General features: G+C 40.5%; 1 protein-coding gene across 4 annotated transcripts in view; it reads right to left on the reverse strand.

Annotated features, from left to right (window-relative positions):
* Positions 1-208: 208 nt before the first annotated feature.
* The window catches only part of GALNT1 (polypeptide N-acetylgalactosaminyltransferase 1), a 208,833-nt gene continuing 192,074 nt past the window's right edge, over positions 209-16,967 (reverse strand). For all 4 annotated transcript variants that reach the window (XM_049697984.1, XM_049697983.1, XM_049697985.1 and 1 more), the window contains 3 exons: positions 8,584-8,682; positions 7,966-8,100; positions 209-2,776 (listed from right to left, as the gene is read on the reverse strand). In XM_049697984.1, the coding sequence (XP_049553941.1) occupies positions 2,630-2,776; positions 7,966-8,100; positions 8,584-8,682 (381 nt within the window). In that variant the 3' untranslated portion in view covers positions 209-2,629. The remainder of the gene's footprint in view (positions 2,777-7,965; positions 8,101-8,583; positions 8,683-16,967) is intronic.

The following is a 16,967-nucleotide window of genomic DNA, read 5'->3' on the forward strand; positions in this document are numbered from 1 at the left end:
AATCAGAGAATAGGAGCAGTGTCATATAATTGGAAACATCTGATTTTCTGAACAGTAAAAAGTGATTCACTCTTTGTATACCTCTTTTTACAGTTATCACCTCAGAAATACTACCTTCTTTCTGATTTCCTTCTCCTTTGCAGAATATGTAATTCTGGAGTTAAATTTATTCTTGGTATAGTTCTTAAAAAATGGAGACAGCACCAAATCTTTACAGAGAAACCTTTGTTTTTCAGCTGAATGTAGAATAGGGAAATGAGGACATGACCTACATGCTGCCTTTTATTTGCAGAATGGTGAACAAAGTACTATTTTTCAAGATCCCAATTAGAACAGAAAGACATATTAAAATGGGTTGGGATTGGAGTAGGGTGAACAGATTGGTGAGATTCAAATTGTCCTTAACTGTCACATTTACGAATTATTCACTAGTCAAGTAATAATCCCATCTTTTCATCCTTTGCTTTCTTCTTCATTCATTCCTTTCTTCCCAATTTAATTTTTAACAGTGTTTAGCACACTGCCTAATCTACAAAGAGCTATAAAGAACAGAGATCTATTTTAACTTCAGATAAAACCAATGTAAAGCAAAACTATTCAGGAATATTTTATATTTTCAAAGTACTTAGGAATTCTTTAATTAGAAAAATAAAGGCAATGGGATTATCTATTGGATTCTAAAAGTAACCAAGAATTAAATCACTCACATCCCCCTCTTAAAAAAACACAACAAAACCTTAAATTACATTGCTGTTAAGTTTTCTTACAGTAAGAAATAAGACCAACCTACACTAGAGTACAAAAACCTGAAATTCTGAGCATGAAAATAATTTATTGATTAGACATCTGGTTTATTCAAGCATAAGGCCTACCAAAGATAGCATTAACACAGCTCATGGAATAGGAAAAAAACCCCATCCAGCACCTCCTTTGTCTCAGATTTCCTGGGGACAAAATTTGTGCATTCTGTACTACAGCCTCACCCTAAAGCATCCACATGTGCTTGATATTAACGAATAGGATATGAGAAACTTTCTGTACACTCAACTTGGCAAGCATCATTAGTGATGCAACAACATTTTTAGGCACAAGAAATAGCACTGCCTGCAGTGAGAGCCTTTGACAAAGAAAATATCATTAAATATAATCTTACAAATGGGAAGAAAAATATATGCACTTTTGCCAATGGACTGCTTTACGTATCAGGAAAAATGTCACAATCAGATTTTCTTTCGATAATTAAAACAATTTAATTGATACTCAACTTTAATCAATACTCAGGTTATCTTGTATTAAAAATCAGAAAAATAAAACAGATTTAACCTAAATGCAATTTAGGGAAGAAATGCAGGACTAATAATATGGAATAATAGTTGCACTTCTTCAGCTAACTCATTAAAAAATGCCAATTAAACATTTTCAGTCAAATTTTATTAAAAAAAAAGCAGCAGATCAACATTACAATTCAAGAACCTAATCTAAATATGCACTTGACAATGAAGCACATCTGAGTATGGAGTGAAAAAAGTTTTTTCCAAAAAACCATCAAACGTATCATCTCCAAATACCCAAATAATAAATCACTTCTGCAGGCCGTCTATTGAGTGGAATCATAAACAAAGAACAGAAGATTTATTGCTGTGAAAACAAATCTGTAGTACAGTAGTATGAATCTTGGGTATTAAACATAGTCAGTTGAATCAAGTTAGGAAGTTGAAAATCTAATAAGAAATTTGTGTGTGAGAGAAAGTCTATAAGCCAGTTGACCCAAGAGCAACTGAGATATCAAACTTGTTCAGTGAAACCAGACATTATTTTAAATCTCCATTTTTTGAAGGCAATTAAAAATTACAATTCCAACAGCCCACAAACCAAATAAAAAAAACAACTGTAGAAAGCAATTAAAACTACGTTCAAGGAGCCACTTTTTCAGCTCAATTTCAGCACCCCAAGGAAAAAAAAAGCATCCATGACTATCACAGATGAAAACAGAATGAAATGTCATTGGAATCAGTTATTTTCCCCCACTGAGGTATAAAATCTATATAGAAATTTGATACTATACTATAACAAATTGTACTTCTCATAGTTCTGTTTTAATTTCCTTTAAACCCTGTTTAATATAGTCTTTTTAATTGTAAAAATGTTTTCATGATTCTGAATCTGGTTCCAGTTCTTTTTCATTTATTTTTATATCAATATTTAATATACTGGCTACCAGTTCTAATCAGAAAAAAAATCTTGGACATCTCTTCATTATAACAGCACATTCAGCAGAAATGACTGATGTGCAAGCAAACCATAAAAGGTGCAGCTCTCTGGAAAGCACATTTTGTAGATTGTTTCAGTCTGAATATTCTTTCTTTACAATGATTCTTGATGAAAGACTCTTAATCTTGTAAACATCAGTGTGCACAATCTCGCTACTAACGTAGTTTCACGTCCTTGGACAGGAAGGCCGGTTCACAGCTAGTGAAAGAGAGAGCAGTTTAAGTTTTAATGGCTGATAAACCTTACATCCTGCAGGAGGAAAGCACTTTTCCTTTTTTGCTACTTAAGAATGTGGCAGAAATGTATGCTGAGGTAGCCCAGTCAATCCTTATTTTTTTCTTTTTTTGTAAATTTGGTCTCAGAATATTTCTGGAAGGGTTACATTTCGAAGAAGCCACTGCTGGGACCGGCTTCCATTGCAGTCTCTAATGCTGGGCACCTGGCTGTCCTCTTCTGTGGCTTTATCCAGGCACTGATTACTGTTCACATGCTGCAGGGTTAATTTCTGAAAATGACAGGAAAGAAGTCTTAATATGAAAGTGGAAAACAAAACCAAAACACCTCAACCATTTTTTGTGATTATGAAATTCCTCTGTAGAAAAGGGATTACTTAAGACAATGGAGAAATGTACCTGTGTAAAGACAGCATTAAAAGCTATGTCGGGGGAGAAAGGCACTGGGGGTACAGTGCATTCTGCTGGATTTGCAGTCAGATGACCTCAATTCTAAGTCCCAATTCTGCCATAAGCTCTGTAATACTGTGAGAAATTTTACTTTTTTGTTCTTCAGTTTCCTAAAAAAGTGATCAGATTAGTGATTTCTAATTTAGGATCCTCAACCTATTTTCAAAAAGCTATCTCAAAACTGCTTCGTTTTCCCATGATAAGGCTCTTCAAATTAATTCTGTGATTCCAAGTTTCAAGTCTTTAGAAACTCAGGTCTTTTTGAAGACTCGAAATCGTAAGATTTATACAACAGTCCTTAATAAGTGGCTGACAGATGTGGCTATATACCTTCCTCTCTACTTGTCTGCATTCCGGACTTGATGCTGTCATGCTGATTTTTAGGATAATTTCAAAAGAACATGACAGATGAGAGTTAACAGACACATACTGACCATACTAATGAATCCGATACCAAGCCCCGGTCAGGTGGAGAACTCCAAAGCAGCTGTGTAGGAATCTGCATTAAGCGTTATCCTAATAAGTATGTAACTATAAGGAAATATGTTTATTCACACATTTTTACTCACGGCTCTATTTTAATGTAATTCTTTTATCTCATTTAATTTTCATAAGGAACATTTCACTTTCATAAGGCCTCTTTTATACCTATTTGAACTTCAAACAAAGCAAAACCTAATGACTGTATACAATACAGCTACTTTAGCTTTCAGTCACTTCTGTGTTATGCTCCATGTGGAAGCTGGCAAAAGGCAGTGCACATTCGCAGATGTCACAGTTTACTCTCAACACTGACTTCAGTAATATCGAAGGGTCAGTGTTAGATACTTTACTTTAGCTCCAATAAATGCATAACAAGAAGACCGGGAAGGGCTTCCCTGGTGGCGCAGTGGTTAAGAATCTGCCTGCCAATGCAGGAGACACGGGTTCGAGTCCTGGTCCGGTAAGATCCCACATGCCACAGAGCAGCTAAGCCCATGCGCCACAACTACTAGGCCTGCGCTGTAGAACCCATGCTCTGCAACAAGAGAAGCCACGGCAATGAGAAGCCTGCGCACCGCAACAAAGAGTAGCGCACCGCAACGAAGAGTAGCCCCCGCTCTCCGCAACTAGAGAAAGCCTGTGCAAAGACCCAACGCAGCCATACATGCATACATGCATACATACATATATAAAAAGACCGGGAAAAGTCAGCATGGCTGGGGCTGTTTTTACTTTTATGCGGATGCTGTGTAGTTTGTTTTGAGGGGATGCACTTTGCAGTCAGACATTTCTGTAGTGAACCCCAGATTTGTCACATGTCAACAATATGCCCCTGAGCAAAAACCTCTCTCAGCCCCAGGTCCCTCATCTATAAAATGGGGACAAGAATGCTTCTAGAGCTGTGCGGAAATGTTAAGATAATGAACAGAAAGTGCCGCCCAGCTCAGAGGCACTCATACAACATCCTGAGCAGCCGCGGACACAGTCTGGCAGCCCCGAGAGCGAAGCACACAGCTTGCTGCTAAGGCCTTTGGTCATGTGTAAGACAAAAACAAAGCACTTTAAAAAGAACCCCCCAAACATTCCAGAAGGCCCTTCAAAGCTTCTCTGAGTGGCCAACTTCATCAGGCCCACTGTCAGTATTAATAAAAACAAAAAAGCACAACAAAAAACTTAGTTGGGAAATTGGTCTTTATCACCCTAATTTTTAAAAATGTCATTATTTCACTTATTGAGAATCATTAAAATAAACTTGTAACAAAGACAGAGGTTATTGATACATGCTGGGTATTTAACTGCTCAAAATTAAGACAGAATCCCTATAATTTCAGGAAGCTAACATCCCTTCAGGAGACCAGGACTCTGGTGAAGAGCCCTGTTCCAGACACAGCTCTCTGGCTGCTGACAGCAGGGGCACAGTTCTGTGGCTCGTGGGGACTGTGGTCACCGTACTCAGCAGAGGATCCATCAGCATGGACTAGTTTCCACACAGAAAGAGTGTAACTAAGGCAACAGGCTAATTGTAACCTCTGAAAGGAGGATGAAAGCTATAGTTATCATTGCATAAAGTCCACCTGCAACCTAGAAAAAAAATAATTTGCCGCCCTCTACCCCTAATCTCTAGATATAACTGTGTTAAAATCTACATTTTCATTCCAGAAAGGACAGCTACAAGTAGTCAAAGCAAAAGAGCCTGGTGTCGTAAACTCTCTGCAATGTATACTATAAACAAGACAAAGATATAATATACAAATTTAATAGAAGACAGTATGGTATTGTGCAAAGAATCCTGGATTAAGAATCCCAGGTCTGTCTGAGATCTGGTAACACCATTTACCTGCTCTGTGACCTTGGGCAATTAACTTCCATTCTGGGCTTCAATGTCTACATGTATTAAAAACAATGTCCTGAATTTTATTTCTAGGGTTCCTTTGAAATCTAAGATTTCATGACTTTAGATTATACATTACTGACATAAGTGTTATTCTTCCAGACTGCAGTTTTCAACTGATGGAGGCAGGACAACTCTGATGGGCCGTCCGGAGCTCCCTGTGCAGTCAGCTCAGACTGTGGGACCCACATCACAGCTTGACTCCTCCCTCTGCCAATTCTTCTGTCTCCCTTTTCACAGGTGTTGATCTAAAGGATGCTCCCTAATAAACATCCTGAATACGAACCTTGGAGTGGAGTCTGCTTCTGGGAGAACCCAGCCGGCAATACTAGAATTTAATCTCAGTGAAGACACCTTGCAGAGTGCTCCAGGGGTTTTAAAACTTTACACTCATAACTGGTTCTTTCAAAATATCCTAAATCACTTCTAGCTCCTTAATTTCTAAGCAAACATTTACTTCTGAATAACTGCTGTGGTAGACTGTGTATCTTATACACAGTCTGCCAATGGCCATTCCCACTCCCTGTCTCCTGGCCACATCACACCATAAAGACTGGAAATGCAAATGCCTGCTTTCCCAGCCTCCCCTTATGGCTGGGGGATCACTATGAGATGAAGTTCTGGCCCATGGGGCACAGCAGAGCCTGCTGCAGGGGATCCAGGAAAAGCTTTGGCTTTCCTGATAAAGAGCAATTCACGCAGTAGTGCAACATTCCTCTTCCCTTCTTCCTGTCTTGAGTTGGGTGTGATGGTGAGCACTGTAGCAGCCTTCTAGAGGCCACAAGAAAAAGCCAAGAATATTGCTGCAATGTTATCCCTGACATCACTGTATCACTGAATCCATGCCAGAAGCCACTTACATCCAGACTTAAGAAAAAACTAAACCACTATTTGTTCATGCTACTATAAATAGGTTTATATTACCTAATTAAACATACCATCATTCTTCAATGAACATATACAATTGGGAGGCTTTTTAATTTTCAAAATATTTTGGCTTCACAATGACTGTGGGGTGCCACTGGCATTTACTGTCTGGACTCAGAGATGCCATATATCCTGCAGGACTTGGGGCAGCTACATCCAAAATGGCAACGGCATGCACCATGGAAAACCCTGCAACAGAATATTCAGGCCACTTCCAACAGTCATATTAACTGAGCTACTGCTCGCTCGCTCGCTCGCTCTCTCTCTCTCTCTCTCTCTCTCTCTCTCTCTCTCTCACACACACACACACACACACACACACACTTTTTTTTTTAACTATAGTTTGATACTGTGAAGGGAGACCCAGGATTTATAAAACATGGTCTTTGCCCTCCAGGATCTAACTAATAGTGGAGAAAAAGACTGGTAGATAAATAACTACAAAGAAGCACAGAATTACAGGGGTCAGAGACAATTGTAATTAAGACAGAGAGAGAGCTAATTTCTGGCTGCGATCCATGGAAGTGATGTCAATTCTGGGCTCTCAAGAACAGGCAGGATTTGTTAGGCAGATGGAACTGTATGATCTTAAATGTAAAGTGGGAAAGTACAGGATACGTTCAGGGAATAGCTGGTCGAAGATGAAAAGTAGACCAGGGTTTGTATGTGATGCAGTATACGGAGAAAAGACAGCCAAAGTCACAACTTGGTTTGGACATCTCCATTGAGGGGGTAGAATGAAGCAGCAGAGTGAGCCAAGCAGACAAAAGAAGTAGAGAAAAAGCTAAGAGAAGAAACTAGACAGTAGTGCATCTAAAGCCAATGGATACAAGGATTTTAAAAGAGCATCTGCTTAGCAATAGTAAATACTACAGAGAAGTTAAGAAAAAGAGACGAGAATGTCCTGGCTTTGCATCCAGGGGCTGTTTCTATATAGTGTCAGACCAAGGCAGAAGCCAGGTTGAAGAACCAGAGGCACAAGTGCCAGCCATTCACTCGCCATCATACGGCACAGGAGAAAAGTAGGATGGTATGTACAAAATAAAATAGGCAAAAGTCTGTCCCAACATGAAGAAGAAAACCAGTGCTTGTAAGCGGAAGAAAAAGAACCAGAGAAAGATATATTGAAGATGCTGGTGCTGGTTCCAGAACCATAGAGCAAAACAGCATAAGTTGGGAGGTTAGCCAGGTATGAGGAAAGGAAGAGAGGTTTACTGGAGATGCTTTGATTGCTTTTAAGTACCGCTATTTGAGTACAACATATAGCAGGTGGGGAGAGGGAGTGGCTCCAGAGGAAAGCAAAGACAAATAGTTTTATTATATATGTCACTGAAAAATCACTGAGCCAGAGAATTTCGTTAATTAAATCTCACCTTTTACCTCAGTGTTTAATTCGGTAATTTTAAAAGCCTACTTAACCATTCCATTTCTACCACAGTGGCTGGCAAAGCTTAAGGACATACGGAGGGAAGAGTGATTACATAGTAACAACAAGGACCCAGGGACTGGAGGCAATTCTAATTTAATTACTGGAGAGATTAAAACATGTTTATTTTACGTATATTGCTTTTCCTGTCAATTCTTGGAATATAAGAACAATTTGATCCATATGCAGATTCCACAAGAATTCACTCTTCTAGATATAAAATATTTTATACAATACACCCAATGACACCCAATTTTATTCCTATATTCAACTGGATAACTTACCACCGGATCATACTCCCAAAGCTGGTTGCCTTTTAGGTGGTGGCATTTGAGCATTGTGACTGGGCCATTAAGTTTGGAGACATCCAAGCAAAGGTCATCTGTTCTAATTTCTTTGTTGGCAGTGTAAGAGAAAACCTGAAAAACAAAAATGCACACATATAAGCTTTAACAGCAAAATAAATTAGCGTTTTATATGCCCAAGAATCTGGCAGAGAAAAAGACAAGTATTTCAAGATACATGCTTTTTGAACTTTATTAGTGTAATGGAGAATAAATAACTCAGAAAAGACACCACTATTTTTGCAGAGAGGAAAAAAAAATGATCTTAAGTTCTCTGTATATACGGAGTGTACTGTCAAGGGTTGTCACCTGTTTGACTAAAAAGGGCAGAATAAATCTCACGTACAACAATGTAAACACAGTTCTCAGAAAGGGCCTTTTACAAATGTTTCATTTAAAAAATAATCATTAGATTGAAGGCTCTATTCTCCTAAAGTCTTTATTATTTTCTCTTTAAAGGTAGGAAAATATTTCCTGAATGATGTCATGAAATAAAAAAGGAAGAAGATGAAAACAAATCCAAAAATTACCCCTTTAAAGCTTTACTAAAATACTCACCTGATTACCTCCCATACCGTGACAGTTAAAAATTCCAACTTTTTCGTTCTCTTTTCTAGCCATGTTATCTAGACACTGATTTGTTTCCACATTTCGTATCTAGGGGGACAATGAATAATGAAAAATATCACGAGTTAGAGAGGTTAACTAGACAGACACATACATATCTAACACACATTAAAATCAATCTAAACTTCCCACTAAATCTCTTAATTCCTTAGGTAAGGGCTATGAGTTGGGAAGGAAAAAAAATCACTGTCTGGCTATCTAAGATTCTGTGATCTAGAAAGGTCTTACTATTTATATAAGTAATTTTTGTGTTTCATGGAGAAATCCTTTAAGTTCTTTCTTTCTTTCATCCCAAACTGTTCTTCTATGATTTGTATTTAACTCAGTAAGCTCTAGTTTGCCTAATAATATAAAGCAACTTAACAGCTCCCTGTGGACACTGTTTGCCACCAAGATAAGGGGGCATTACTATTGATAACTACTTTGATGACTTAGGAGGCTCAAGGTGGGTATTTTCTTTCTTTCTTTTTTTTTTTTTGCCGTATGCGGGCCTCTCACTGTTGTGGCCTCTCCCATTGCAGAGCACAGGCTCCGGATGCGCAGGCTCAGCGGCCATGGCTCACGGGCTCAACCGCTCCGTGGCATGTGGGATCTTCCCGGACCGGGGCACGAACCCGCATCCCCTGCATCGGCAGGCGGACTCTCAAACACTGCGCCACCAGGGAAGCCCAAGGTGGGTATTTTCTAAGCAAAGAACCTGGAACTTGGCTTAACTGGAAAGCCTAAGCATGGTGTGTAGTGTAAACACCATTCTTCCATTAGGTACTTGTCAGTTACATAAAAAAGTTGAATCAGTCATCTGAATTAGGAAGAATATTTTAAGCACTGATATATTTTTTTCCTCTGAACCACTACAGTTTAAAAGCATATGGCAAATTAATAGACATTTGTAAAGTTCTAAATCTGTTGTCATGGGTGGTACTGTCAGCAGGTAAGCCGGAAGGGAGAAGTGGGACAAACTATATCTGTCATGTCATGTAGATAGAAAAGGAGTAATTGTGTGTGAGAGAGAAACTGGGGGGAAAGTTAAAAGCACAAATAACCCATTTATTTTTATAAACATGTATAGTCTACGTATTATTCCACTATTTTAATAAGGCACTAACAAGTCCAGATGCATTTTTTTCTTATAAAGATACAATAGCATAAGTATGAATAACTGTATTATTCCCAGAGGATCAGAATAAGAACTGGGGCTTTGGCAAAAGAGAGGCCTGGGTTTAAGTCCAAATGATCCAAACCCTCTGAGGACAATTTCCTAAGAGAGACTAGTCAGCTCTATGTTGAGGTTGGGTAAGACAGTGCATCCACACGCCTACTTCGGAGTCTAGCACGTAGTGGACTCAGAAACGGTAATAATTCTGTGCTGCCACCTTATCGCTAGTCAACTCCATCTGGCTATTCCATCAAAACCTCAAACTCAGTTCATGCAAAAACAGGATTTTCCAACTCCTTAATGCTAATACTTCTTCACCTGAATATTTCAACATACCCCTGCCACTCCACCCCTGACCCTGAGGAGTGCTACCTAAAACAAACATCCATCTTCATTCCTCCATATATTCCCCCCTTCCCCTGATACCCCTAGTTTTATTAATAATCCCACAAGCTGTCAAATTATTCAAGCTGGAAATCACAAGGCCTTTTTTTCCTGGGTGTAGCATATCACATCAGTATCCAGGAATTCTTTTACCACGTAATGCACATCATCTTTTTATCCGTTATTTTAAAGCAGAAACCTATTACCTCATAAATAGATTTTACAAAAGGTTTTATAGTTAGATACAATTTTACATAAAACACACCTTTCTGCACCTTAATGGATAATCAATTAATACTTGATGATCATGGCTATCTTACTTGACAAAAAATTTAGTTCAAATTTTGACAAGGTGAGTCTTTATCTCATATATTCATATAAAACAATTATTTCCTTATACTTTTGAAAAAGTTACAAACTCCCCAGTCCTTTGTTTTCATCAATTTTTTTCTTTCAAATATAGATGTAGAGGTTTCTCAAGAAAGGTGATAAATGTCACAGAAATGATTAGGGAAGAACCAACATTATTGTCAGCTTCTCCCTCTCACATGGAATGGGTTTTTTTGGTTAAATAATTATCTTTTATCAAACTTAATATAATAAAAATTAAAAAAATAAAATTCTCGGGCTTCCCTGGTGGCACAGTGGTTGACAGTCCGCCTGCCGATGCAGGGGACACGGGTTTGTGACCCGGTCTGGGAAGATCCCACATGCCGCGGAGCGGCTGGGCCCGTGAGCCATGGCTGCTGAGCCTGCGCGTCCAGAGCCTGTGCTCCACAATGGGAGAGGCCACAGCTGTGAGAGGCCCGCGTACCGCAAAAAAATAAAAAAATAAAAAATAAAATTCTCCCCAAATGTAATTGGACTTCCTATCACTCAGTAACTATCTTATAATAAATCAACTTTGGCTATTCTGTTTCCATAACTGATGTTGCTAAAAATTACAGCAAATAAATTACACTTACTCTGCACTAGGCATTGTTCTATGAGTTTTACCTGTAACAGCTTATACCACCCTTACACCATTCCTATGAACAATTCTGGATTGTTTTCTGACATAAGAGATCTGAGCCTCCAACCCTTGAGGATACTACTGACAACTAGATGTTAAAAGTAGAGTTCTCCAAGGATTGGAAACCATTACTTCCCAACAACTGTTTTGGTGACAATGAACCTTGATCAGCAAGACGTGGCCCAGCTGAGACGGGTGGTCAGAGAGTGGGTGGGCCTCTGGTGGGGCCTGATGGCACTTCTCCAAAGTGCAGGGGAGGGGTGGAGAGAAGCCCCGCACACTCGGTGAGGAAGGACCTTCTGTAGAAGGGGAGCTGTGATGTTTGGTCCCTGGGCAGAGAGGATTCTGTCTGGCTCAACGCATAAAGTGGCATCTTTGAGCTGCTCTTCAGGCTGGTTTTTCCACATGTTAGACTGCTAGCGAAGACAATTTTCAGGGAATATCCCCCTCCTTTGTAGTAATACATGTGGGCTACCTCACCTACAGAGTGTGTGAGATGATTTTTGAAGGAAATGAAAAACCAGGATGACTAGGGGTGAGTTTTGGGAACAATTCTGTTCTTTATGATGTCAGGAGGCAGGAGATCATTTAATAGGTTTCTTCAGTGGGAGTTAACTTTGAAGAGTCTTTGCGGAAGGGAAAAATTAGGAACATTAAAAAAAAAAGTTGAATCAGATGTTCAAAATGGTAATTCTATACAGCTTTAAGGCTATGTAACCAATTACCGGCTTTCTAGTGAACTATGGAATGGTGGTGATAATACTTGTTTCAATGTTCATATTGGAATGGAAATAGGTACCAGACTTGGTTACTCAAAATCTGACACTTAAAAAAAGTCATAACAATATATGAACGATGCAGTCAGGGGAAAATAGCCGCACTTTCAAGGTGTCTGGAGGCAGATGGGTAGGCATGAGGGCTCAGGGTTGGGGGACACGCAGAGCTGGGCCTCACGCCCGGCTCCACCTGCCATGCGACCTTGGCAGGTCAGTACTCTAAGACAGTTATTCCCAAAACCATGATTTGAACAACTGAATAAACTGTTTTTCAGTATCTGCCACTGAAAAAATGATTTTGTGATCAAGTATGTTTGGGAAATACCAGATTAACAAATTTGAATAGGTTTTCTTTACTGAAGGACTTCTCAAAGCCTTTTAACATAGACTCTTGGTAGGGATGGGGACTGATAGTACAGAAGGATATAATGCTGCTTTTTATAAAGCAGCATTTCCCAAACATTTTTGGCCATAAAATCCACCCCTCCTCCCCTATCCCTTGCCTTTCTAACAGGCACCTTGAGAGATATCAGACACCAGCATTCTTTAGAACATAGTAAGTGGGAAATGTTGCTGCACAAACCTCATTTTCTCATCTGTAAAACAGGGATAACACTCTCTCTCACATTTGCTGAGATCCCTTAGTGAGGTAACACATACAGAGACCCAGCAGAAACCGACACCTAGTAGGTCCACAATAGCTGTTGGTTCTCCTTAACTCAGGTGTACAACAGCTGTCACTAAAATATTATTTTCAACCTTATGAGTTGATGATTGTGAATGCACTCATTCCTGGGAAACCAGGAATGAAACCAGGCAAGAAATCAGAGCCTAAGTTTCTTGGTTTCTGCTATAGTCTCCTCCAGAATCCTGGCACCTTCATTAGGGTAGACAATGTAAGCAGTTAAAGGATTCTTAGAATCTACTATTACGGAATCTAGATTTACTTTTTCCCCTTCTGCCGTGAGGGTAATACTTGTTAGATACGAGAAAGGGTATGAGTGTTAGTTGTTAACAGCACAAGCTCTCAAGCCAGACTGCCTGTGTTCAAATCCTGTCTCTTCCATTTTGTGGTTGTGACCTGAGCCACGTTGCTTAAACCATTTATTTGTGCCTTAATTTACTTACCCGTGAAGTGGGGGAAAATAGCACCTATCTCAGAGTGCTGGGAAATGAGTTAATATTTGTAAAGCATCAGACTGGTGCTTGACATAAAGTTCATGCTCAGTAAATTTTAGGGTGGAAAAGTAAATGGTCAGTCCATAAGCCTGGCTACACTGTTAAGAGTCTGGATTATTTGCTTTCTGTGTCTGCTGTTTAGACAATTCACCTCTTGAATTAACAACAACTAGATATCACAACGAAACACATTTATTCAGTTCCAGGTCCCTACAGGAGCTATGAGAGCCAGACTTTGTGGAGCCAGACGTGCTAAATGTACACATTCCGATTTCCCTTTCTGCTCTAAAATCCTATGACTTCAGGTTTCCCTGGGCCCTTGTAACATGACAAGAGGTACCTGATAGGCTAAATTCCAGTCCTAGCAAAGGAAGGCTCACAGAGGTGGAGCTATCACAAGCACAAGCTCCCTAGCTGCACTTTGGCTGGTGCTCGAGAACAACCCCAGTCCCAAAATCAGAGCTTCGACCTGACAGTGTGGCCTAGTATTAAGGACATAAATGCTTAAGACCAGCTGCTTAGTTACTAAGGTAATAACAAGCAGGCCACAGAGGGTAAAATCTGTTTCTTATATAGAAAGCCGGCTGGCAAGAGGCAGGTAAAAGGCAAGCTTGCCTAGGCAATCATCTACTGTGTGTTAGACAAGTGGCTCTTTGTAATATGCCTATATTCTGACCTAGCTAACAATGCCTAGGTGTTGTCCAAAATTGGGTCAGTTCTGAAAAAAAAAAAAAAGCTCCTCATTCTTTATTCTGAAGGCAAGCAACTGCTATCAATCTTCCCATGGCATCACCCACACTGGGCCTTTCTTGACTGGAATGAGGCCCCAGCAAAGGGAATGGATACTCACTAATGAGACAAGGAACTCCGCATACCCTCGCTTGTTTGAGGTGACTTCCTTAAACCACAACAAAGTTCAGAGGCAGGGAGCTCAGGTCAACCATGAAGTAGCCTTAGGAACTACCAAGGACAAACAAGGAGTCTGTGCTCGCTCTGGCACTGGAAGACACTGCAACCAGGCTGATCAGTTTCTAACTCACCACCGCGCAGCTCCCCGCTGTGATCTAGCTGCTCTACCGCATCCTACTTTTCCACGTTACATCTCCTCCTCTTTCCCCCATCACCAACACCCGCTCTTTACTCTCAGCCAACGATCTTGTGTTCAGCTGAAGAAACAAAGCTCACCAGAGAAGTCCCTCACACTCCCACCTCAAACTACCAGCCTCCAGCTCTCAACCCACAATTTGCCTGACTTGGCCCCGGCCCCCACTTCCTTCCAGCTGCGTGGATGAACTGCCCACCCTCCAGCCTCTACCTCCACTGTGCACCACAGCCCATTCCCCCACCTACTAAACGTGACTCCTGGACTCCTGCAAGCGGTGGCTCTTTTCTATCTTCACATTTTCTCTTTTGTGTCCTTGGCATCAGCACAGTTTCATCTTAGTAAAAATAAACAGAAAAAACCTTCTTTAACCCCATTTACCCCTCCAGCTACCACTCATTTCTCTGTTCAGCTTTACAGCAAAATTTCTTATCCACACTCATGATCTCCACTTCCTCTTCTCCTGATCTCCTGTGAAGCCATCAGAGATTCCGTCCCTACCGATCTCCACCGGAACCCACTTGACACAGTGAGATGGAGCCTCCTGACAGCGTCTCCCTCACCAATCCAACGGCTGGTTCTCAGGACTTGTCTCCCTCCTTTCTCTGCAGTGTTCCACACGATGGATCACTTCCCTCTTTCTTGAAGCAAGTCCTTCACTTACTGGGGCATCACTTTCTTGGTTCTTTTCCTATTTCAGAAATAGTAACTGTTTTTTTTGGCCATGCCATGTGGTTTGTGGGACCTTAGTTCCCTGACCAGGGATAGAACTTGTGCCCCCTGCAGTGGAAGCACAGAGTCCTAACCACTGGGCTGCCAGGGAATTCCCGCTCTTCCTATTTCAATGCTCTCTCCTTCTCAGTCTTTTTGGCTGATTCCTTCTCACCTTCACAATTTCTAAATTGTGGAGTTTTTTATGGCTTGGTCCTCAGTCCTCTTGTCCATCTACAATACATTCACTCCCCCCGCAAGGTGCTCTCATAAAGTTTTGTGGTTTTAAAAACCACCTATATACTGCCAACCCCTAACTTTAGATCTCCATCGCAAACTTTTGTCCAAGCTGCAGGTTTTTTAATGCAAATATCTATCCACTATCTTTACCTGGATCAAATGTTAACATGTCCCAGACTGCACTGCTGAGCGCCTTCTGCACCTGCTCTCCAGGCCTTCCCATCTCAGTAAGGCCAACTTCACTGCCCCAGAGTCTCAGTCAAAATCTTAATATAATCCTTGGCTATTCTTTTCCTTTCACCAATACACCAGTTCTACTCTTGTTCCCACAGAGTTCTTTTTGACATAGCAGACAATCTGATCCTTTTCAGTGAAAGTCTGCTCATCTCTCCCTGCAACTTCCCACCTCAGAACAAAACCCAAAGTCCTTACTATGGCCTACAAGCTCTATGTGATTTGGCCCTCACTACGTCTTGACCTTATCTTCTTCTGCTCTCCCCCTGTCCACTATACCCAGACAACTGGCCTCTCTGCTGCTTCTGGAATGTGCCAAAGTACATTCCTGTCTTAGGGCCTTTGCACTTGTTTTCCTTGTGCCTGGAACACTCTTTCCCCAGAAATTCATCTGACTTGCTCCTTCACTTCCTTCAGATCTCTGCTCAAAAATCACCTTATAAGAGAGGATTTTTTCAACTACTCCACATAAAAGAGCACCACCACTCCCGCCCACAAGTCATTCTATCCCCTTTGTCCTTACCACCACCTGACACCGTGAATATTTTAAAAAAAAAAGAAAAATCTGTCTTTCTCCAGAGACTGTAAGATCCACAAAAGCAGAGACTTTATTTTATTCACTGTATTCCCAGTACTTAAAATAGTATCTATCAAATAGTCCGTATGCAAATATTTGTTGAATGAATGAAAGGAAGGAAGAAGTGACAACCTCCTGCAGATCGGGGGTGGGGGGGGCCGACTTTTCCTGAATGTCAGGAAGATTCAGTCCTGGGGTGGGACCTGGATGTGGCCCTGTCCACACAAATCAACATTCCCTGTCGTGACTTACAAAGAAAATTTTGCCCTGCTATCAATTCCTGTCACAGAAGTGTTGAGTTTTTCTTTTTTTCTATTTGGATTCACATGCCTTCAAAAAGTCAATTTTATAATTTAAAGGTTTATAAAGATTTGCAATGAACTGCAGACAGACCCAGTAAAAACAAAGTTTCTTTACTATAAGCAATGCACTTGCATACAGTATTTCCTAAGCTATTAAAAAATGCTGGCCATAAGTAGCTAAATTGATTTATAAACCACTTCTGGGTTGTAATCAGAAAATTGAAAATCACTGCCTTGACCTAATAAAAAGAGGGACCTTGGGGAATTAGAAGATTATTAAGAAAGGAGAACCAGAATCTTTATGGCCCCCTGGCTTGAGGTATTGCACTGTAGTAAAGAAGAGGAAAAGCACTTTCTCAGTAGTAACACATAGTAGTCCAACACTTCTGCTCCAACAAGTAGAGGGAAAAACAGCTAAATTGCAGAAATCCTATTTTTGAGTCTATTAGAGAGCAATGGAAGCAATTAGGGTGAGGTGAACTATAATCCCAGAAAGGGAAGAGCCCTCCCTAGGTGAGCTGACAATCACCAGATGTCTTCCTCAGTAAGGACATTTGCTGATGGTGCAGGCTGAGGACAGGGTGTGGCCCCAAAGGGCCTTTTCCTTAAGGAAAGAGCACAGTGATGCTGGTTATGTGAAGG

Source organism: Orcinus orca, chromosome 15 (assembly GCF_937001465.1).
Source record: "Orcinus orca chromosome 15, mOrcOrc1.1, whole genome shotgun sequence".
Taxonomy (NCBI): Eukaryota; Metazoa; Chordata; class Mammalia; order Artiodactyla; family Delphinidae; genus Orcinus; species Orcinus orca.